Source organism: Copidosoma floridanum, unplaced genomic scaffold (genome assembly GCF_036245765.1).
Source record: "Copidosoma floridanum isolate Cflo_tuat_1 unplaced genomic scaffold, Cflo_Japanese_pri ptg000021l, whole genome shotgun sequence".
NCBI lineage: Eukaryota > Metazoa > Arthropoda > Insecta > Hymenoptera > Encyrtidae > Copidosoma > Copidosoma floridanum.
The window spans coordinates 29,881,878-29,903,277 of record NW_028321898.1 but is presented as its reverse complement, the minus strand read 5'-3'; the positions used below and the strand labels follow the sequence as shown (position 1 = coordinate 29,903,277).

The following is a 21,400-nucleotide window of genomic DNA, read 5'->3' as shown; positions in this document are numbered from 1 at the left end:
CGAGCCGATATGACGAGGGTGAGAGCGCCCAGATAGCGTGCATTCGTATAGGTATACCACCAGCACTGGGAGGTGCATTTTGTCACCGCTGTGGAAAACACTCCCTGACTTCGGGGGGCTGGGAGCTTCTATATCTTTGCCACACGGTGTCAGTACCAAATGGGACGAGGTTATGTTACATGGGGGGAAGCTGGGAGGGGGAAATTGAGCGGGAAAAGTCGTCGGTGCGTTGAGCTTGAGGCAGAGAGAATATATACAGGTATATACGTAGAAGGCCATGGAGGACTGAAATATGCATTCCGGTAACCATCCCGCTTTTCTGTTAAGATTCATGTCACTTTGCAAGTTATAAAGTGTGAAAGTTACCTGCTACGATCAATGGAGAAAAACGAGAAACTTTAGCGACGTTCACATTGTTTTATTGTCTTCCCATGTATCGGTTACTGTCGTATGCAAACAATACACAGGATATAAGGAAGAGGTATTGAATCCCTTAGAAATCTCGCGTGAATTTCATGAAAAAATTGAAAGATTATGCTTCGTAATAATTTGTCAAGGGAATTATAAAAAAAAAGGTTGCATAAGTTAATATTGGGATATAATTGATTCTTAGGGTGTTGAGATCTGCAAACGGAACAAGTACAATAGAATAAGAATGAAGATTGCTAAACGTGTCAATGATGGACAAAGGTGTTCGATGACATCACGCGTGATGTATGTTTTTGTTTGTGGGTAAATCATTAGCTGGTGTTGATAATTTGATCATACGAGGGAAATAGTCGTGAAATTAACGAACCGGGAACCCAGGGTAGCCACGCAGTCCGGAAGATCCCTGTAACAAACCAACGTAGCAACTGTCACACTTGGCGTCATCTCTAGGTTCTTGTGTATTATTTTATTTCACTTTTTACATATCTTTTAAACGAGCATTGATAATTTTTATTCACAAAGTAGATAAAATGATTCACTCTATAGCGTACATTGTGTCGTCAAGATTTGCATTGGATTGTATGAATTTATATTTTATTGGTTTCTTAGAGAGAATGCGCTTTAAGATATTCTATTGATTAAAATATTTAAAACTATCACGTAGTCAATCGTATATGATGTTATAAACACTTGATGTTTGAATATAATGATGCCTACGTTAAAAATCCAAAATCAATAGTCTTAATAATATTTCAAAAGTTAGCCCAAGTATTAATTAACTAAAAATTTTCGAAACGTTATTCACTTAAAATATTTTAAGACAAACGTCACATTTTTTTCACGAAAAATCGAATTAATTAGTTGAAATAGATTCCTTGCAGTGATGTACCGAGCGGAAACCAACGCTAGATATCAAAGCGAAGCACTCACGTGTTTCTAACGAATTCATTATATTCTTAAAAGTCAAACAAATCCAGCTTCACTAACTCTGAATAAAAATAATAGTCGAATACGTTCAACATATTATATTAATTGCGAATTCAATAATTGCACAAACTTCATGAATTTTATTATATGGATATTTAAAATAATCGAGTACAATAAGTTAGATAGGTACATACATAAAAATTATAAAGTAAAAAAATGACAACCGTATGAATGATAAAGTAAAGTTAATTTTTTTTTCGAGTAATTTATCTTTTAAAATTTTAGTTTTAATTTTTGCACTGCATTAGGTTTGAAAAATGACCATCAACAAATGAACAAAAAATTCTTATCTTAGGTTTATCGTTTAGTTTAGTTTGAATTATTTTATTTCTATAAATGTTTTTAAGACACTATATTTTTTTACCAAGTGATAAAGTTTGCTTGAGGAAAAGCGATGTTGGCGAGGATTTATTTTATTAGTACTAAAGATCGTCTATTTTTCTTGAGTATTTGTATCATCCTTACCATTTGTCCGATATCGCCAGTCTCGCCTTTTCGTCCCTGAAATTCCATTAAAAATTAAAACACTATTTTTGCTGACAACCCAAAACCTTAAATCCTTCTAAATATTTTCCCACTTTTGCTTGCACTGCCAATATTTTTTTTAACAACCTATGTTCTTATTTGGAAGCAAATCCCAACCTCGAGGATAATGTAGGGGAAAACAAATTTCAAATCAAACGCAAGTAAACCATGTACGTAAATGTAAAAAAAAAAAAAAAAAAAAAAAAAAAGGTAAGGAGAAAAAAAAGAAAGCCAGAAGTAGTAAAACAAAGGAAAATCAAAAAATAATATACCGGAAAACCATTCATGCCTGGCGTACCAGCCACACCCTGAAAGAAGTGTTATTACAATATTAAAATAATACGGTTAGCTACTGATCTATGTCATGCGCTATATTATATTACATTATGTTACTAACATGCATAAAATTACTTTATTGTTGACATTGTTCCGGACTATTATCTGGATTTTTTTCTTATGATTTTACTAACTTATGTAACAAACATTAATAATTTCGCTAATTTAAACTAACCGGCAAAATAAAATTCAAAGAAAAAGCATGTTAATTAACTGCATTTCAGAATCGGTAGCTCGTAATCTCATTTTTATTAGGTACACTCTATTACATGTACAAATGTACGAATTGCCTGTGTACGGAAAGCAGCTGCTACTACTTTGCATGTATTTTAAATGATGTTCAGTAGTAAAGGGGCGCGGTTCATTAAAGCGGAGCCAGCAATTACCTGTTTTACTTGGGGGCAAATTTGCAAAGACCGAGTTTTTTTTTATCCCTACGTTTTATTTTGACTGTTTTATTGTTAATGATACTTTTTACAAATATTTACAGCAACGACAGAACAACAAAAACAATCTATTTACAAATGAATGTTAGTAAAAATTGACGCCAATCGCTAGCAATTTAATCCACGTTTTCTATAATTATTTCATTTAATTGTCATGCAGAATAAATAAGAAACAAACTACATTTAAATACATTTTTTAATTGATAAAAAATTAATCACTCGCAATACTAAGAAAATAAAAGCTGTAAGATACGAAAACATACATCTGTGACGATTAATTTTTTAATCATTACATTTATTACCAATTAAATTAAATAAGCTGATTAATCAAATCAAGAGTAAAAAAAAGTATGCAGAACAGTACGAGCCACTTGACGTTACATCGGGTGCTGTACTTTGCACTCATTTTACGCTTCAACTGATGATCAAGATTTTTAAACAAATGCGCGCTAATTTTACATTTTACGAGCTTACAAAGGAGCGAAAGATTGTTGTGTTAAAGAGAGAACTCACCGGTGCGCCTGGCTCGCCAGGGTCGCCTTTTTTTCCCTTTTTGCCGCGCTTGCCTGCCGGTCCTGGAGGACCTGGTGGACCTGGGAAAACAAATTGCGTTGTCGGTTAAGAAAATTTTCATGACAAGCTTACATAAATATCTGAATCATGGCATACGATTGTTTTATTTTAGTAAATATATTTTGCTATTTTTATCACATTATAGTATCCATACAATAATGTACTTGACGAGAAAAAAATCATAATCATCACGAATAGTGCATCTCGACAGTGTTACCGCGACAGTGTCCAAGTGTATGGTTTGGATAACAAATGAAAATCATTGTTGACACCTAAAAATAATGACCTACATAACTAACTGCGCAAACGACGTAAATTTTCAAGCAAACCACAACATGGCATAACAAACAGCTGCGCGCATGTATATTAGACAGCTGCTGACGCGGCAGTAGTTCACTGCGCGTGATGTCAGACCGTGTAGCAGTAGAGGGCTGATGCACGTGGTTATATGATAATTTTTGCCACTTTGTTGGGGGAACGCATTACCATTGCAGGCAACACTTTATAATCATATGTTCTCCATATAGCTTTTCAAAACATAAATGGTGTAAGAGAGGCCCAATAATATTCTCCAATCTTCGTGTCTGTACCGCTCGAGTGGGGTCTCATGAGTGGTGTTGCTGTGCTCGAGTCTGTAGATGATGTCTTTACGTGCACGGAAGTGTTTATACGTACATTTTGAACGTGTAACTGACCTCGTACGTGTAAAACTGTACACAGGAAGATACTACTTTGACTTAAGCACCGTAACACCACTTGTGGACCAAAATCTCAGTGGAACGTCCTAATTGGATTAAGGCACTTTAAATAACCGTTTCGCTGATTCACCGTGACTGCTTCTCTTCTTTATTTTTTTGTGTTTTGTACGATGGGATTATCGTGGAAAAATGCCAAAACAATTCAATCTCGTGTATGAACTTCTGGGTAATATTTTTTACGAATTTTAAAACCATATGTACGATTTCTTTCATAAAAAAAACTGCTTAAGAAGCTTTGAAAAACTACATAGGACAAAAAATTAAAAAAAATCGTATATACTTAATAAATTATTCCGCCAGTAGTGACGACAAAACAAATTATGTTTCCATAATAATCATGTTCAGGGATGTGAATAATCGTAAAATTTTATTTTCTATGCTATCAAAATCATGGTTGGATGTAATCACCATAATTTTAATTTACAGATTAGTAGTTCAGCTATACAATGATGCTGAACGTCGTATAAAAATTCTCAGCTTTCGTTCATAGCGTAAGGTAGAAAAAAAAATTCTATCCGATTGTGCTCGGAAAATACCTTCGAAACGTTCGGCACCCAAAGGGCTACTATGTACAAAGAGTTAACAGCAAATGGAAAAAAAAAAAAAAGGATACCATCCCGGTAAATTGGACCGTAGAGAAAAAAAGGGGCGTTTCACGTATAGCCCGGAGCACACGTTGGTGCGCGTTGAATTAACAAATCCAATGATGATAAACGCCTCTTAATGGCAGCGGATAACAACAGTAGGAAGCAGCAGTAGTGGAGCAAGTTGTCGTGCCGAGGAGCGTGCAAAGAGGCCAGCAAGAGCGCGGGAAAAAAATGAGGTTCGTCATTAAACGGCATCCCGGTATTTTTCCCCCCGGCACTTGAGCGCGCGCTTTGCTTGGAAACGTTAAAAGGGAATGAAAACTTCATTAACTTCCGCTCTCATTTTCTGATCTTTTTCCCCAGTCCCCCGCAATTGCTCTCTCTCTCGCTTTTGTTTTTCCCCCTTGCTCACTTTGTCTCTCTTGTCTCTTATCTGCGACGTTCTCGTTTCTCTCTCTCTCTTTTTTTTTTTTTTTTGTTGCCCCTTTCCTGCCTCGGCTTGGCAATTTTTTTCGCTTATTTCAAGCGCTACTTATCTGTTTATGTTTCATAATTTTTCTTTTCATCCTAAGGGGTGAGATGATTAAGATGACGCTGAGTGCTAATTTTTTTTTTCTTTCGTTGGATTTTATGATGACAAAAATAAGATCTCCGGAATCGGTGGTTAATAGCTTTATTTTCAATCGACTTGGTACTTTATTTGACTGTGCAAAATTAAATGTTCACCTTTTTTTATTATTTTAGTGAGGAGAAGAAAAAAATCTTATTCTTCAGCCCCTGCAGTCAAAAGGGAGGGGTTTCGCCTATTGGTGCTGGAATTTCAAGAGCCACTTCCTGGTCTCGCCACTAAGGAATTTGAGCATCCCATTATCGCCCTCACGAGTATCAAATGAGAACACACATGCCGAGGTATGAAGAGAAAAAGCAACTCCCTTTTCGCTTACTCTCGTGGCAACGGCACGTGTGAATCCATGTGACGTAAAGCCAATGCCATACCACACGGTAGCGCGAGCAATTGCGATAACACGTGCGTCCTCACCTTCACGTTGCACACTCGTGTACGGGCACTTGCATTAGCCACGAGTCAAGCTGATGTATAATATTGTGTCCCTATGATATATAACTTTTTCAGTGGGCCTCTGATGCTCTTCTCCCTCCCTCCCTCCTCGGCTCGTTTATCATAAAGTCGGGTATCTATATTAGAGTCTTTCTCTTCTTCCACGTGATTAATCGTTGGCTCTTCTCTTTCTTTCATTTCGTACCAGAAGTTTGTGTACGCCTTGGCAATGTATTTCATTTCATCGTTTGACTAGTAATTTTTACGCAACGTACACTAGATTTAAAAATTTTTCCCTCGCATTAAACTATTCCAACATTCAAGCATAGTCGAGTACAAACAATGTTATCAGATCGCAACTCCAAAGTCCCCCCCCTATGCGTATGCTCTTCTTGTTGTATGCCAATTGCGACTTTCTTGCCGGACAAAAAGCCCTTCGGCTCAATATAGCCGGGCCATCAACATCATCGCGGAACGATAGGAAAAACACTGTGATGCAGTAAAAGACAAATAGAGAGAGAGAGACAGAGGAGGGGATGGTAGCGCCAAAACGAGTGCACGCAGTTTGTCCAGAAACTCTCGTTGCTTTTACGATTACACGTGGATTACGGTCCTTCTTGATGCCCTTCCTCTCCACTCCCGAATCGAATTGGAAACCAATTCGCCGAGCAAACATACCGCGTCGCTTTGTATTTTAAAGAGTGAGAGAACGAGACGATATCAAAGCGTCAAACTCGCCGCGAACTAATCCCGGTTTTTGGTCTCCTACACGCGTACCTATATCTGCGTGACGCTTTCCTCCCTCGTGACTTCCAGTCCCGGGTCTTTGATGTCTGCTCGGGGCTTAATTGCCTCCATTAGTAATGCGTTTACACAGGGGAGTACACACGGGCCACGCGGATAGCCCAATGTGTGTATACGAGTGGCGCTAGGTAAACGCGAGGCGAAATTTTCATGCTCCGCCCTGCAACTTGCCCTTTCGTCCACTGGTGTGTGCTCCAATGTCTGCGTAGCCAAGGGGCTTTTCATTGCCCCCCCCCACCCCCCTCGTGAAAGTCTCATTTAATTACAAGCTTCCCCAAATCGAGGGAAACATCCATAATTACAGTCGAACCCGTGGAGACAAGCCAAGAACATTTTGTTGGCATTGAAATTGTGGCATTCCAAAATTTGGATTGGAAATTCGAAGAACTTTACCGTGGCTCTGAAAAAAATTTCAAAACGAGAGTCGTCGGTGGAAGCGAAATATCTAATCAAGTGGTATGAACAAGAACATTGACGCATTCTGTTTTTATTTTTAAAAGTCGTTATGATAAAAAAAAAGTGAGCAGTGATATCTCATGGATGACGAACAAAAATATCATTACCTCGCACCAATTTACGAAATTGAAAGGTGATTGTGACAATAAACTTGCCTTGCAGTATAAGATAAATGAATCATTACAAAGATAAGCATAAACTTGTGTTCTACCATTGATAAAAGAATGAATGAAAACTTAATCTTCTTGAGCCTTTGACTTGTTCCCTTTCGTCACCAAAAATCAAGTTTATATTGCAAATGCATTATTGTTTTGTCTACTCTAGCATCCAAACAACCTGTAACTCTGACACCACCCTATAGACTGGACGAGGAAAGATCACGCGTTTCGTCATTGCGTCGAAATCAAAAAGTCGAAGAGGATGCGAGAGGGGGGGATGCGATTTAATGCCCCCAATTTCCCAAGGGAGTTGAGAGAAAACGTAATCTCGGCGTTTGTCGCAGGAATCTTCAAATGCACGATGGGAGATTGCACCGACGTCGCGCTCTGCTCGCAACTGACGATTTGATTAACGTCCGTTGTTAGAACCTAGAACTTCAGGCTGGTTTTGAACGACAATGAGTCGCAATTACACGTTTTTACGGAACTTAACGGGTGACAAATGGGGGACTCGCAATCTTGGGCTTGAGATTGTTCTTTGGAACATCTATTGTCATTGTTTTCTAAATACTGCTACTAAGAAAAAAAAAAATCAATATTTTTCAATTATCGACGCAGTAGTACTTTTGTTCTTTGTGCCAATAAATAAAACCACCAGCATTGCATTCCTTTTTTATAAGGACGTGAGCAACAAGGCACACACTTTAGCTAAATTCATTTCCTCCCAAGCTAATTTTTTCATTTTTTCTAGATAATATTTATTAACAAGTAAGCTCGCATACGCGACAACGTATATAGCTCTATATATAGCGACTCGAATATATAAGGAAGGGAATAGGGGGAGAGAGATATGCGGTACCGTTGCCTGCTTTATTAATGATCTCCCTCCGGTCGCTGGTGTACGGCCACCATAGGTATATATACTTTATACATTACAACCAACTATTCTCCCTCCTTTTCCCTTTCTCATTCTCTATATATATTACATATCCCTCTGTTTGAGTCGTAAAGGCTATCTTCCGCTCGACGCACGGCTAGCGATGGAAAAGCGGAAGCTCCCGCGCTCGTTCATACGTTTGATTCTGCTGCCACTGCCATGTGGTCTGGATAACTTTACAAATAGTTACACGTTATCAGGCGAATAGTTTTGATAAAGCCCAAGCCCTTTTAATATAACCTTAATTAGTACAAGTGCTCAATTCATCACAACTGAACAGTATCTACAATAGTGCTGTTTAAATTTAATTGTTTACTTTAAAAAATATATGTATAATTTATTTTGTTCAACAAAATAACAACCAAATACAGCAATTTTAATCTAATTTTCATTTGGGGATTGTCCAGGTGTGCAACTCTGGGATGGTCAAACCTCAGCTAACTGATCAATTTTGAGCTATAATTACCTGAATGCAATTAACGATTTGACGAGAGAGGCTATACCAGGATGAAATGAGTATACCTTGTGAACTGAAATTTTAAGAAAATACGCGAAGACTCTTTTTTCAGAGTGACAAAAGTAATTTTAATATAATTGCATTTTAGCCCTTAGATATTTAGCATTGTTTTGTATGTGCCTATAAAAAGGATTATTTAAGCATTAAAAGCAAGTAAAGTTTATTAAATTTAGTTTTATAAATAATTTCTAATATGAACGATTAGTATGTAATAATCGTTGGAGCAATTAGTTCATGATGTATTTTACACTTACCACTACGATTTTTATGAACTACATTATTTCCGTAGCCTTGGGACTTCAATCCGTGAATTGTCGACATCACCCTGAATTAAACTCTGTTTGTGTGAGAGGTCAAATAGTGTGGAATACAATTACCGATATGAAAATGCTAAGTGTTTGGTTATGGTTTAATAATTTTTTATTTGAGTATGAAATATAAAAATTAAAAATCATATTTTACACAAATGCCATACAGTCGTGTGAGGACGAAAAAAAATTTTAATAGTAAAATAAATGAATTAGATCCCCTCTACTTTATTAAAAATGATTTTTTTAAAGTACAATTCAACGTACATTCAACGTTAATTATTGAATCGTTACACTAATACGAATATATTTTGGATTATGGTTTAATAATTTTTCATTTGAGTATGAAATATAAAAATTAAAAAGCATATTTTACACAAATGCCATACAGTCGTGTGAGGACGAAAAAAAATTTTAATAGTAAAATAAATGAATGAGATCCCCTCTACTTTATTGAAAATGATTTTTTTAAAGTACAATTCAACGTACATTCAACGTTAATTATTGAATCGTTACACTAATACGAATACATTTTATGATTTCTGTTTGGAAAAGCCAATCATTATTGACGTTACAAATTGCCAGCGACCGATTAGCTGGTTTCATCTTTGGATGCCTACATCATAAAGCTTTTCCACTTAATAAACACATACATTTCTTCACTCACTTTTTTCCTTCGACCTTCTTGTTATAGTCTTCTAATTTAGTGGTAGAGAGTTTTCTCAATCTCTTAGCTATTTCATCGTTCAAAGTGTTTAATAATGCCTCATGAACTAATAAGACCCCATCCTTGTCCCAAAAAAAAGAAGTTGTCAACAAAATCAATTAAAAAAATTACAGACGTTAATCCATCCTGCAAATAGACAACTGTCGAGCCAGTAAAAATTTCCAGGGGCTCGTTATCGATGCGTCATGCCAGGAAAGAGTCAATAAAGGTCACGTCTAGCTCCACTCGTATAATTGGAGGCAACCTGGCGCCCACGGCATCACTGGAAATTCCATAAAATCTTTACCGATCATTATACCATCGCATAATGAGAGGGACAGTACTGCTTCTCTTCTTCCTCACCGTCGTACGCTCGTCTAAAAAACGAATTCCACCGCAATGGAAAGAAATTGCAAGTATACATGCGTACATCGCTGTTGGAGCGCTCATTAATGGTGTGCTGTCACTTGGCAGAAAATAATGAACTCCTTGAGCAAGGGTGCGAGTAAATGAGTGAGCTTGCCACTTTGGAGAAAGGAACAATGGGGGATCGATATGGAGAGGAATGAGCATATAAGGTGTCGAAAACTAATCGGCCATGTGATAAGAAGTAGTATTTACTTGATTATTATGTTAAGGGCACAGTAGGGTGATTTTTTTTTTTTCATCTTTGGAACAAAACATCAATATTTTTCTGAACATTTTTTTTTAATTTGCTAGAGGATATTATTTTTCTTTCACCAAATGTAATCACAAGTCCATTTTGTTGAGTATTCACTGGATGGATGCGAAGTTTATTATTTTAAACACGACTACACCGTTGAATTGTGTTAAATTGTGGTGTGCGATATACCACAAGATATCGAAAAAATATAGTAGTCTCGTGAAGTCATTGGCCTTCAAGTGAATTAAAAAGAGGTAAGTTAACTAATTACTGCTTTGAATTTTGGCTGATAGGACTTGGTTGATAAGTTTTTTGTTTTAAAAATTATGGAAACAACTGAGAGCAGAACTACGTGTTCAACAAACAACATATTAAGAAATATGAATAATAAATTATTGTAACTAATCATTTGCATTGCTATAGTTGAAATACTTGAAGTGGTACTAAACTTTACTAGCTGATAAAAAAACTCGGTAAATGTTTAGTCTCGTAAAGCCATTAGTGTTTAGGCTGTACTTGCGATAAAACTTTTTATAAATTATTAAACTTGAATCACATCACTACTTTTTTGGGATTTCTCGCTGATATGACAATCTGTTTTTGTAGAGCCTTTTTTCAAAATCAAAACATCAAACATTAAATCAATACACATGAATTTAGATCCGTGAAGAATAGTTAGTTAAGGTTCTAAAGTTGATGATTAGGGATGTGTCTATTTTTAAAATACAATCATGTGAGAAATATGAAAACTAAAAAGCATATCTAACAAAATTACTCTATCCTATTCTACATCTATTGTGACCTTCCTTCCTAACGCTAAGTTGCTCGGCTAAATTGGTATCTATCAAACTGCTATTGGGTTTTGTATTTCTCCTCGTTTGCTTTCTCTCTCTCTCTTTTATTAGTCAATTATTTCCAAATTAGCATTTCTGCTTTCTTAACGTAGCATATTGATGATTAAACTATTAACTGCAAGCCTTGGTCGAATTTTTATTTTTAAAAATTTTTTTATTATAGCTGTCACTTCCCTCTTAGAAGCATCGTGCTGTAGTCGGCTGGTAAAAAGACGTTTGACCACAAGAAAAGTTTGTGTCAGTTATCAAAAATATTTGAAGATTGGAAGGTTTCAAGGCTCTGCGGGAAACGTTTGACCCATCGATTTATATAGAAGTTATAACAGGTATTGTATTATTTTTCTTTCCGAGATACTTTGGTTTTTTTTGTATTGCTTCCAACGAATTCAACACATCTATAAAAATTTGTAAATATCTTTTATCTGTGGACACTTTTTACGTCCACAACTTCTTTATTTCCTCCTTTTTCTTTTGCAATTTTTTTTTTTTTTTTTTTTTACGACTGACAGTAGAAGCGACTTTGGAAAATAAAAACGAAGTAACTATCAGGCTTATGGGTGCAGACTGGCTGTGGGTAATTTGCTAAACGGCTTACGGGATTACGTTAATAAGAGATTGTTTGCGGTATTTATGTACAGGATTTTCAACTGCTGAGGCATACGTGGTTATTGTTATTGTTTTTTTTTTTTTTTTCTATTGTATCTGGCTTGATATTTGTTAATACTTTTTGTCCTCATTGCTTTGCACAATCGGCTCATTTGCCACTGTTATTGTTAAATAAACACATTATTTCATTTTCCAAATAATAATTTAGGTAGAAAAAAACACAGTTTTAATTCGCCATCGTCGTCATATACTAACAAGTGTATAAGTCAATCCAGAGGAATAGTTCGAATCTACACTATTTCATATATCAATTAGAAAACCGGAAGGAAAAGAAAAGGACTTTGTTAGAGGGGGGGGGGGGTGAAAAGGCAATCTTTTAGAACATCATTACCTGCTGCCCGTTTGTTTCTTTTTTTTTACCGGAATTTTTTTTGCTAGACACAAAGTAGATATACATCTCCAGCGGTAATCACAATTATCTGCACATGTGAGCATAAAAAGGACAAAGAGGTATCTTTAGACCTAGAGCTCTATATAGATAAAAAAATAGATGTTGACAACAAGTTATGGGTTCAAAAAAAAATGAAACTGTGTGATTATTGACATCAACACAAACTGTTCGATTGGCTTTTTTTTTTTATTCACGCTACTTTCATACTTTTGACATTGTTATTCAATTTAACACTTGAGGTTTCTGACTAGTTGATGGATCAGTGATGATTTTTCAGCAAATAGGTTAGTCGGAATATGAAAAAAAAGAGGGAAGATACTAAATAATTAAATGTATGTGATCGTAACATATAGTATACCGTTAATATCAAATGTTTTTTTTTCCAATACAATTCTAGAGATACTAATATAGCCTTCTACTCAAGCTTTGAAAAAAACAACATCATAAAGTTTACAATAAATACATAGTCCAATGTAAATGAGCAATAAAATTAGACTCTAACTGTATTGTAATTTTTATTGCAGTAAAATGTGGCTAGCTAAAAAAAAATTCCAAATAAATTCTTTCATTGTCTTTTACCTCATATCTATAAATAACACAATGATAGCACCCAAGGTAGTACATTCCAAAATTCGGCAAGATAATCGTAGCCATTAAATTGTATGTTTGTGGTAGAGTTCACAATACACCGTCAGCTTTTTGATTCGAACGAAATTTTTCCTTTGAAGTCCCGAGTAAAAAACCACAAGTATAGGTTAATATCAATTGGTACTGTACATGCTGGGAACGATCTAAAAGACTGAAAAGCCGAACTGTATGGGAGGTACAAAACAATCGCATAAGCGCAGAAAAAAAAAGATCCGGAAAAGAGAGAAAGAGAAGTAAAACAGATGCAGCAAAGGAACAAGGATGTGGAACAAATGGCAGACGAAGAGAAATTTATTGCCAGCCCTTTGTATTGAAATTCCCGGCGAATTTACGAAGGCTCAGACTGAATGGCAAATCGACAGCCGAGTGGGTTCTCTCTGCTCCTCCTATCCGGCATACCCATTGTGTTTTTTGCATCGCGAACCCTCGCTTCCTACAATGTGTGTGTTTGTATCCATACCCCTGCAAGTATAATATACTCTGACGCGTGTACGAGGAACACCGCACAGTTATTACGCGCTTCACATTCTATACTATATACGCTGATTTCCGGTTTCTGGACATCGAGTTCCCGTTGTTGTATACTATACGTTGTTGAGACAATCCATGAAAATCGGTCGTTGCATGGACGAAAAATTTTTGACTCTTTTACTCGCTGTTCTTTTTTCAAGCAAATCTCACGGGCCGCACTCATTTTTATCTGATGTGATATCGCGGAAAGAACGATATTTTGAGATCCGAAAATTTGGAGAATTTTTTTTTCAAAAAGGTTTGCTGTTTGGCACTTACTAATTCTTAAAAAATAGTTCTGGATATTCTTATATCGTTGGGAATAGGTATTATATATGTTTTGAACACCCACGAAGCAAACCTTTACCCTAAAATCGATATTTTTCGCCTAAAAATAATTTAAAACATGAAATGCCTGTATCTACGTTTTCATTTCTTGCAAATTCTTTAAGTTTTTTTACTGCTGCTACTCGATATTGCCTTTTTTGTTTGAATTATAATCTCTAATACATCCGATTTTCATTTTCTTTTGCATTATCTATTTTACTTGTAATTTAATCAACTTTAGAATAAAACATACTTCAGATAGATAAATATACAATATTTTCAATTATTACTTTACCAAATGACTAATTATTATTTTATCTGGAAAATTAATTACTATAGGTTGCAACAAAAATTACGATACTCTAATACTCTGCAGTAATTAATAAATTTTAACCATCCGGAAAGTCCTGAGGCCTGAATCAATTAATTTCAATCTTAGCCCTCTATTTTATGAAATGAGATGAATAAATTACAAAAATTAAAAACGTATTCTACGAAATTAATATAAAATGTGTATTAAAAATATTTACTTTCTAGAACAATGCATAGTTAGCCCTGTATAATTTTATAATTTATTATCCATCTTTATTTTTTATTATTTTTTTTTTTTAAACAACCAGCATATATTACAAGTAATATGTTCACTTAAATTTCGTAAGAATATTTCTATGTTAAGCGGATTTTTAAAATATTTTTTCGTACAAATTTTTCGTTAGCAATCAAGACGATTTCTGAACCAAGTATAGAAACTTGATTCATAATGTTAAAAAAATACAGTCCTATTTTTTCTAAGCACAGTTAAAAAAAAAAGGAAATTTTAAACTAATCAAATTTTAATATTTTTTCAGCTATGCCATCTGCAACTGAGACTACAAATATTAGTAATAATATTACTACCACATCCACATTGAAAGAAGATCCTTTCTGCAGTTGGCTATTAAGTAGACAACCACCTTCAAATGCTTACACGAATACAACTGGTACGAGATGAATCGTCATGGTTATTTTTTTATGTTTTATGGTTTACTTGAACTATTTCTTACATTTTAGGTACAACCTACAATAAACCCAAGTTCAATGAAAGCAAAGAATTTAGGGAAAGTGAGCGAAAACGCGGTTACGAGTCTAAATACTCTGATTCAAACCTTTTCGGCACGAATAAGAAGAGAAAGGAAAACTTGTGGGATAGGTCATAGACATCAAAGAGAAAAAAATTTGTACTTGTATACATTGTAGATAAACACATATTTATATGTTAGGTTCTTATCGTTAACATTATATTTTTAATATGTCTTTTGAGTCGTCAAATTAGTACAAATGTAGTGCTGCAGCAAAGCAGAAAATGTCACTGAAACGCATGTACCACATAATAGGTGGAAATTTACGTGTCACCAATCGAAACAAGTCAATAAACTATCAATGTTGTAAATTTTTCTACAGAGAAAATAATAAACATCACTATCGATAATAAACAAGAATAATTATTTTTTCATGCAAACAAGGGTAAAAAATTATTTTAAGCAACCAGAAAGTACAAAGGGTGTGAGTAAAAAAAAAAGAGAGAAATAACTCTCACAGTGTGGTCCACGCGGAGAATGAGGAACGGCATCGGCACGCGCGCCCGAACTCTCGATAAATCTCCATCCCAGATAGTTTTTCTCTCCCTCCCTCTGGGTGTCACGAGATTTTCCTTTGCATTTTCCTTTTTTTTGGGGGGGGGGGAGGTACGTAGAACACGAAGAACGAAAACATTAATCTCGTCCACCAAAAGGTCCTGGGATCGCTGTGTAGGTACACGCAGACAACACCCGCGTCTTCATCACGAGCAGAGATAGCGACGATTTCATTTCCGCCCGCGACTGCCCGAACGGGCTTGGGATTCTTCATTAATAACCGCCAGAGCTGTGTCGCCGACGCGTCCCTTTTCTTTCCTTCTTCTCCGGCTTTTCCAGGACTAATTTTCGCACGCCAGCTCGCCGGCGTTATAAACCCTGACGCACAAATTATTCCGACTTGAAGTTTTCTGTTCTCCTCGCTGTTTGGGAAAAAGTTTTTTGGCTCGAGACGCGCGAGATTGATCAACTCTCGCGGTTTCGTGATGGAACTTAATTTCGCGGAATTTACTGCAGTGGGTCTCTTGTGTGAGAAGTAAACTTGTTGCGCGAATTTCAAAATGTGTTGGATTCGCGTGCACTTGACGGCATAAAAATTAGACAAGTTGTCAGATTTTACTATACGTACTGCAATTCCGAGGTAGCTTACTTATGGAAGCTACTAACTGTGAACCGACATAGTATCTTTATTTAATTTAAAATCGACTTGAAACTTTTATTTTTTAGCCACACAAACATTAAAACAATTGATATTCATCACATTTTTAATTTTCATCTCCAACCTCTGATTATTCTTATTGTTAAATGCTGCAAGTTTGATTTTATGTGGGCCAAACAATGTTATTAAAGCTCTTATAATATTCCTTTAATGTACAGATTGATTGACTGTAAAAGAGTGGTATGAGTCACTATAAAAAATTATAATTGCACGATTTTTATGACAAAAAGTGATCACTGACAATTGTGTCGAAATGCACGCAGGGTAAGTTAAGAACTAAAAATAAGAACAGTTCCCATGCACACAAAGGTACAAGACGTAGAGTCGAATGGAACTCGGAGCGATAAGCGCGACGCGAACAAATTGGCAATAAGAACGTCGGTGTATGGACCACTGGAGAAATTAAAGCAAAAAACGACCCCACGCCGTATCTTTTTGTGACCAAACGCTGCTGTTCAGAGCAGTTGGTCTCCTTCGAGTTTCTTCCCCTCCCCCCCTCTGCTTCAGCGAGGATCTGGATCACGTAGTGCACGCATTAATCCTCCGACCGCGAGATAAGAGCCCGCGTTTGCAAGGCTGGTGTATCATCTGGACCACGGGAGTATTATGTACAACCCGGTGTACTTACTGATACGTGCATGCTCAGTATGTGTGGAGTTGCTGTGTGGAATCGGCGTGCGCTCTAATGTACAGGTGCAGTATATACCAAACATCCGTTACATCCCGGCTTATCTTCCTTTCCTCCCGTATGTTTTATTTCGCTGTTTTATACCAGCTATACACACCCTGCATTGTATGATCAATGAGGATCTTCCAGATCTGCTTTTTCCCTTCTCACTCCTATACTCCAAGTGTTTTTCTGGCTCAAACGACAACAGTTTTTGGTACACAGTATCGATAATGGACCACTTGCTCGGCCACAGGCTTGGTGCTAATTTTTCCGGTTATGTGGTAGTCACCTCTACCTACTATGGTGCAGTAGGCACTAAGATGGGTTTTCTCCTGTTTTAAGTACCGATTTATTAGACTTCCCGATGGTTTTACTATGGCTTTCATTCACGATTGGTAGCAAAAAGTAGTTGGCATTCGCACTACGAAGGCTCTGGTCAGTAATTTTTTTTTTACTTTTAGTTTGCATTTTTGTTTGACTCGTGATCTGATGCCAAGACAACTCGAGGCCGAATGTAAGTATATACCACCGACATCAATTTACGGCAACCCAGCGTACTTGCGAATGTGTATTTTATAGTAGGAACAAGGCAAATGTCAGTGAAAAGCTAAATTTCGAAAAAAGTATCACTTTTCGATTTATTCTGGAACGTCCAATAGGTTGAAAGCTTGTAAGCCCCGATATTTTCCGGCAAGTCCGTTTCCTTCACCGAACTCAATCCAATCGTAGTGTCCCACATGTACATGCAGACCAGCTAAAAAATTCTGCAGAGCATCTACTTCATGGTCAGCTCGTCGTCCTGATTTACGAGACACTCTCGCACCACTGAGCGTCACATTGCTGTTGCGCGTGCCAGGATATATACTCGCGACCTTTCCTCGCGGTAGGTACGTCGGCAGAGTCGAGATCGTGCACGCTCGTGCAATATAATAAACCCACTCCTTGGAAAATTATTCCTAATTTATTCCAGGATCACCCAATGGCAGAGCTGAGCTTTGCCCAGCCAACATATGCCCTGTTCGCCCTGTTATCAGACTAATGGAGGGTGACTGAAGCTGCAAGTTTCGGGAGGCTTTATTTGAGGAATGGACTGAATATCAATGCTCGGGTCTATTGTTGCAGTTCTCCAACGCATTTTTATTCAACTTTAATGTTAAAAAAGCTAAAAATACTATTCATTATTCACTCGATTACTCTTACGTTTGTGACGTCGATTGAATAAATATGCTTTTTTTTTCAGTCATCTCAATTAAAATAATGTTTATTTTTTTAATGTGTTGCCATGGTACTCTTTTGCACAATGGATTCGACTCCATCAGAGTAGGTGTATAAATATATACATAGCAATCGCTTGCAGTTGGTTTCCGCGGGACTCATTAGTCAAGAGGAACGCTTTTACAGAGACACACTTCGCCGGGAGAGGCAGCGAGAGCGGTTGGCGATGATTGATGAGGAGCCTTGAGCTGCGGCAGATTCGCCCCAACCCGAGTGAGCGCGTTTAGGTGTTTGCGCGCACACTCGAAAGTTGGACTTACCCCTTTACGTCCACTGCGAGCAATTAAAAGCTGGTCTTCACCCACACCCGGTCATTTGTACCGATCAGTGCTCGAGGCGCGTTTCTTACCTGTGAACATATACAGAAAAAGAGCGTAATTAATTGGCTGCTCGGCCCGAGTTAGCTTCGTTATATTCTAAGCTATAGCGAGTGACTTGGAAATGGAGAAACATCCATATGTTTAGCAAGAAAACTTGCCGAGTGCAGATCACGAATTTAAGTAAAATATAAAGATTGGCCATACTCAAGGGAAAAACAGATTTATAATTAGCTACTCTAACACTTTGTAGTTATGATCAATTATCAAAATATAACTAAACACAGAACAGAGCGTAAGAGTATATTATTTAACATACTCTTACATTGTATATGAGTATTGTATGCATATATGAGTACATTGATTACATTAAGTTTACTATTAAGTTTTTTACTCAACTTATTTTCAATCGATATAATCAACACTTCAAATTACTTGGTTTAAAATATTGAAAGCAACTGGTGGGGTCGAAGAGAGAGAGAGAGAGAGAGAGAGCCATATCTCTTATTATTTCGATTTCACATTATTACACGTGTCAACATATTTATATGTAGATAAGCTTAAAACTGAGGGAATCAGCTGAAAAATATCTGCAAGCTCTTAAGTCGACAGTAAGTATCAATAGTACGCATTTTATACTTCGTGAAAGCGTCTCAATGTGAGCTTACATAGCTGTATTCACGAGGAATATATTTATTAATTTACCAAAATTTCTGCAGCTACGTTGATTGAAATTTCAATATACTAAAGCAATAATTAAAAATTATTTATCAAATAAAACTTGAAAGTTTTTTCCAGAGTCGTTATATTTTATCTATTAATTAATTTATAAACGCTCTTTCTTTTGTTTAAATGCTTGGTATGCCATTAATTTTACAGTTCCGCTCGAATGAATATTCCTTTGTATAAATTATTTGAAGCTAGAAATCGATTAATGAAGTCTGTGTTTTTTTACGAAAATCCTTTTTTGATTATTTAAAAGTCTTATAACAACCAATGATTCCAAGATAGATTCTAAATTTCAATCTGCTAAGGTCAATATAAGCTGTCAGTTTTTCTTCAATATAGTTTTCCATTTCATCACCCGTGCCCTCAAAATTATATAAAAAGCAAAAGAAATTTTACAAGTGTGCTACAACTGCAAGTGCCAATATGCATGAAGTTCAGTCTTTAGTAGGCGCTATTATAGCTATAGTGGAGGTGGCATAAGAGTCATTCTGATTCGAGTATGACTACATGATCCCCTCCTTTTCTGATTCAGTATTACGTTAATATCTGACACTCGTAAAAGTGTCTGAGCTTAGTGCTTTGTTGGGCGTTGTCACCAACCCGTGTCTCCCCAAGGATTGGTGCGTACTATTGATTCGATATTTCACAACACTACGGGTTCGACGTGCAACTATGAAAAGTAAATGTCGTTTGCGAGTTGGAGATACTTGGCAGGATGCAAAGGGGAAATCCCGAGGATGGATAAAATTGCTATCGCTGCTACAGTGGATACTACTGTTCTTCACTTTTATTATCTCAAGTATGAACTAAAACATTTTTCGTTTCAGATGTAAAATACTTCTATCAGCACCTACTATACTATATCTTACCAATATGGACCAGAGTGTCAACTTTAGATAGTTTTTTAAATGCAAGTAACAAAATTATCATCTTATAGATGCTCGGATACCAACGGCTTTAACGACAAGAATCAACAGTCAGAAAAATGTTTAACACCCAAGTTTTTTGAACCAAACTATCAAAACTTGCTATGGTATTTTTGTGATGAAACAGTAACTGTTGATTATCTTCTTTGGAAGTTTAGTGTTTATAGCTAACGCCAAATTGTTGCGAGCTTTAAAAATTTCATCGAAGCACCAAGACAATCGATAAACTTTGAAGAACAAAAACTGTTAATTTTTTTAGTTGAAACCATTGATACATCAAACGACTACAAAACAATATTTTTTGAATGTTTTTATCTCTGCATTATGGTAAAATTTTGTGAGATGGAAAGGGATCCACAAGCTGAATGCTTGGTAATCTCTAATGGCCAACTTAAGAATTATGAACTTGAAAGGTCTACGGCCATTAAAGTTCCAAACTGCGGAGTTTGATATGATCCAGTATTTATTGAAGTCCCTACTGACTACTACATGTTTATGATCGAAATTCAGACCTGACATTACAGATAGGGCTGTTACACTGACTAAGCAAAAACTATGTGAGGTGAAACAAACAGTTTATCTACTAAAAACAGTGTGAGAATTAATCTAAATATTATTACTAGACGCGTGATATCTTAAATTAAAAAAAAGCCATTTTAAAGCATTTGCAAAAAAGCGGCAACACAAAATAACTATAAATGAACACTAATTCACTCAATACAATTTTTAATTGCAATGTAGGCTGTAATGGACATAAGCCTCAGATGTATCCCAACTTAACTGAGTTGGAAATTAACGAAGGAGAAACTCTAGAAATCACGTGTACTAGCGTTGGCGATTTTTACTTCCATTATCCTGAAAGTGATAACTCCGAGTTTGTAAGCGAAACAGATGTCATTCATATTTTATTTTGATAAGCTTTTTACATGAACATAAAATCAATTTTTACTTTTAAGGAATTGATTAATAAAAAAGTAGTTACTTCAACAAATATAAGTTATTTAAACATAAGAAACAACAGTAAGACCTTTAGAAGACATTCGACTGTCTTTGGTGACACTGGCTGGTATGGCTGCATTGATGTTACTAAGAAAATAACGAAAAGAACGGGTAAAGACTACAATGATACAAAAGCCAGATGGATGTATGTTTATGTGAATTGTGAGAATTTTAAATTTTATTATCACCACAATTTTTCATTCAAAAAATTATACTAAGTAAGACTACACTCCAGTGTTATAATACCTTTTTTTATATAGCCAATAGAAGTGCGTTTGTTAATACTAAAGAAAATGGATTCAATATGCTCAGCGCTGGAGGATGTTTAGATTATTACAGCATCTTTCCATGTCGAACAACTTCCCCTAAATTTAACGTGACGCTTATAGCGGAGGATAAGGTAATATTCACTCTTTCAAGATAAACGTTAAATTACAGATAAATTAAAATCTTACGCATTTAATGCTAAATTTTAAATAGGTCATACAAGAATCTTTATCCAGATTAGA

At 36.0% G+C, this 21,400-nt stretch overlaps 1 protein-coding gene across 1 annotated transcript in view; it reads right to left on the bottom strand.

Annotated features, from left to right (window-relative positions):
• LOC106647824 (uncharacterized) overlaps window positions 1-21,400 on the bottom strand; it is a 263,442-nt gene that overhangs the window by 34,377 nt on the left and 207,665 nt on the right. Inside the window, exons 3-5 of the mRNA XM_089594588.1 lie at window positions 3,237-3,316; window positions 1,882-1,917; window positions 797-832 (exon numbers count right to left, since the gene is read on the bottom strand). Coding sequence (XP_089450714.1) covers window positions 797-832; window positions 1,882-1,917; window positions 3,237-3,316 — 152 coding nt within the window. The remainder of the gene's footprint in view (window positions 1-796; window positions 833-1,881; window positions 1,918-3,236; window positions 3,317-21,400) is intronic.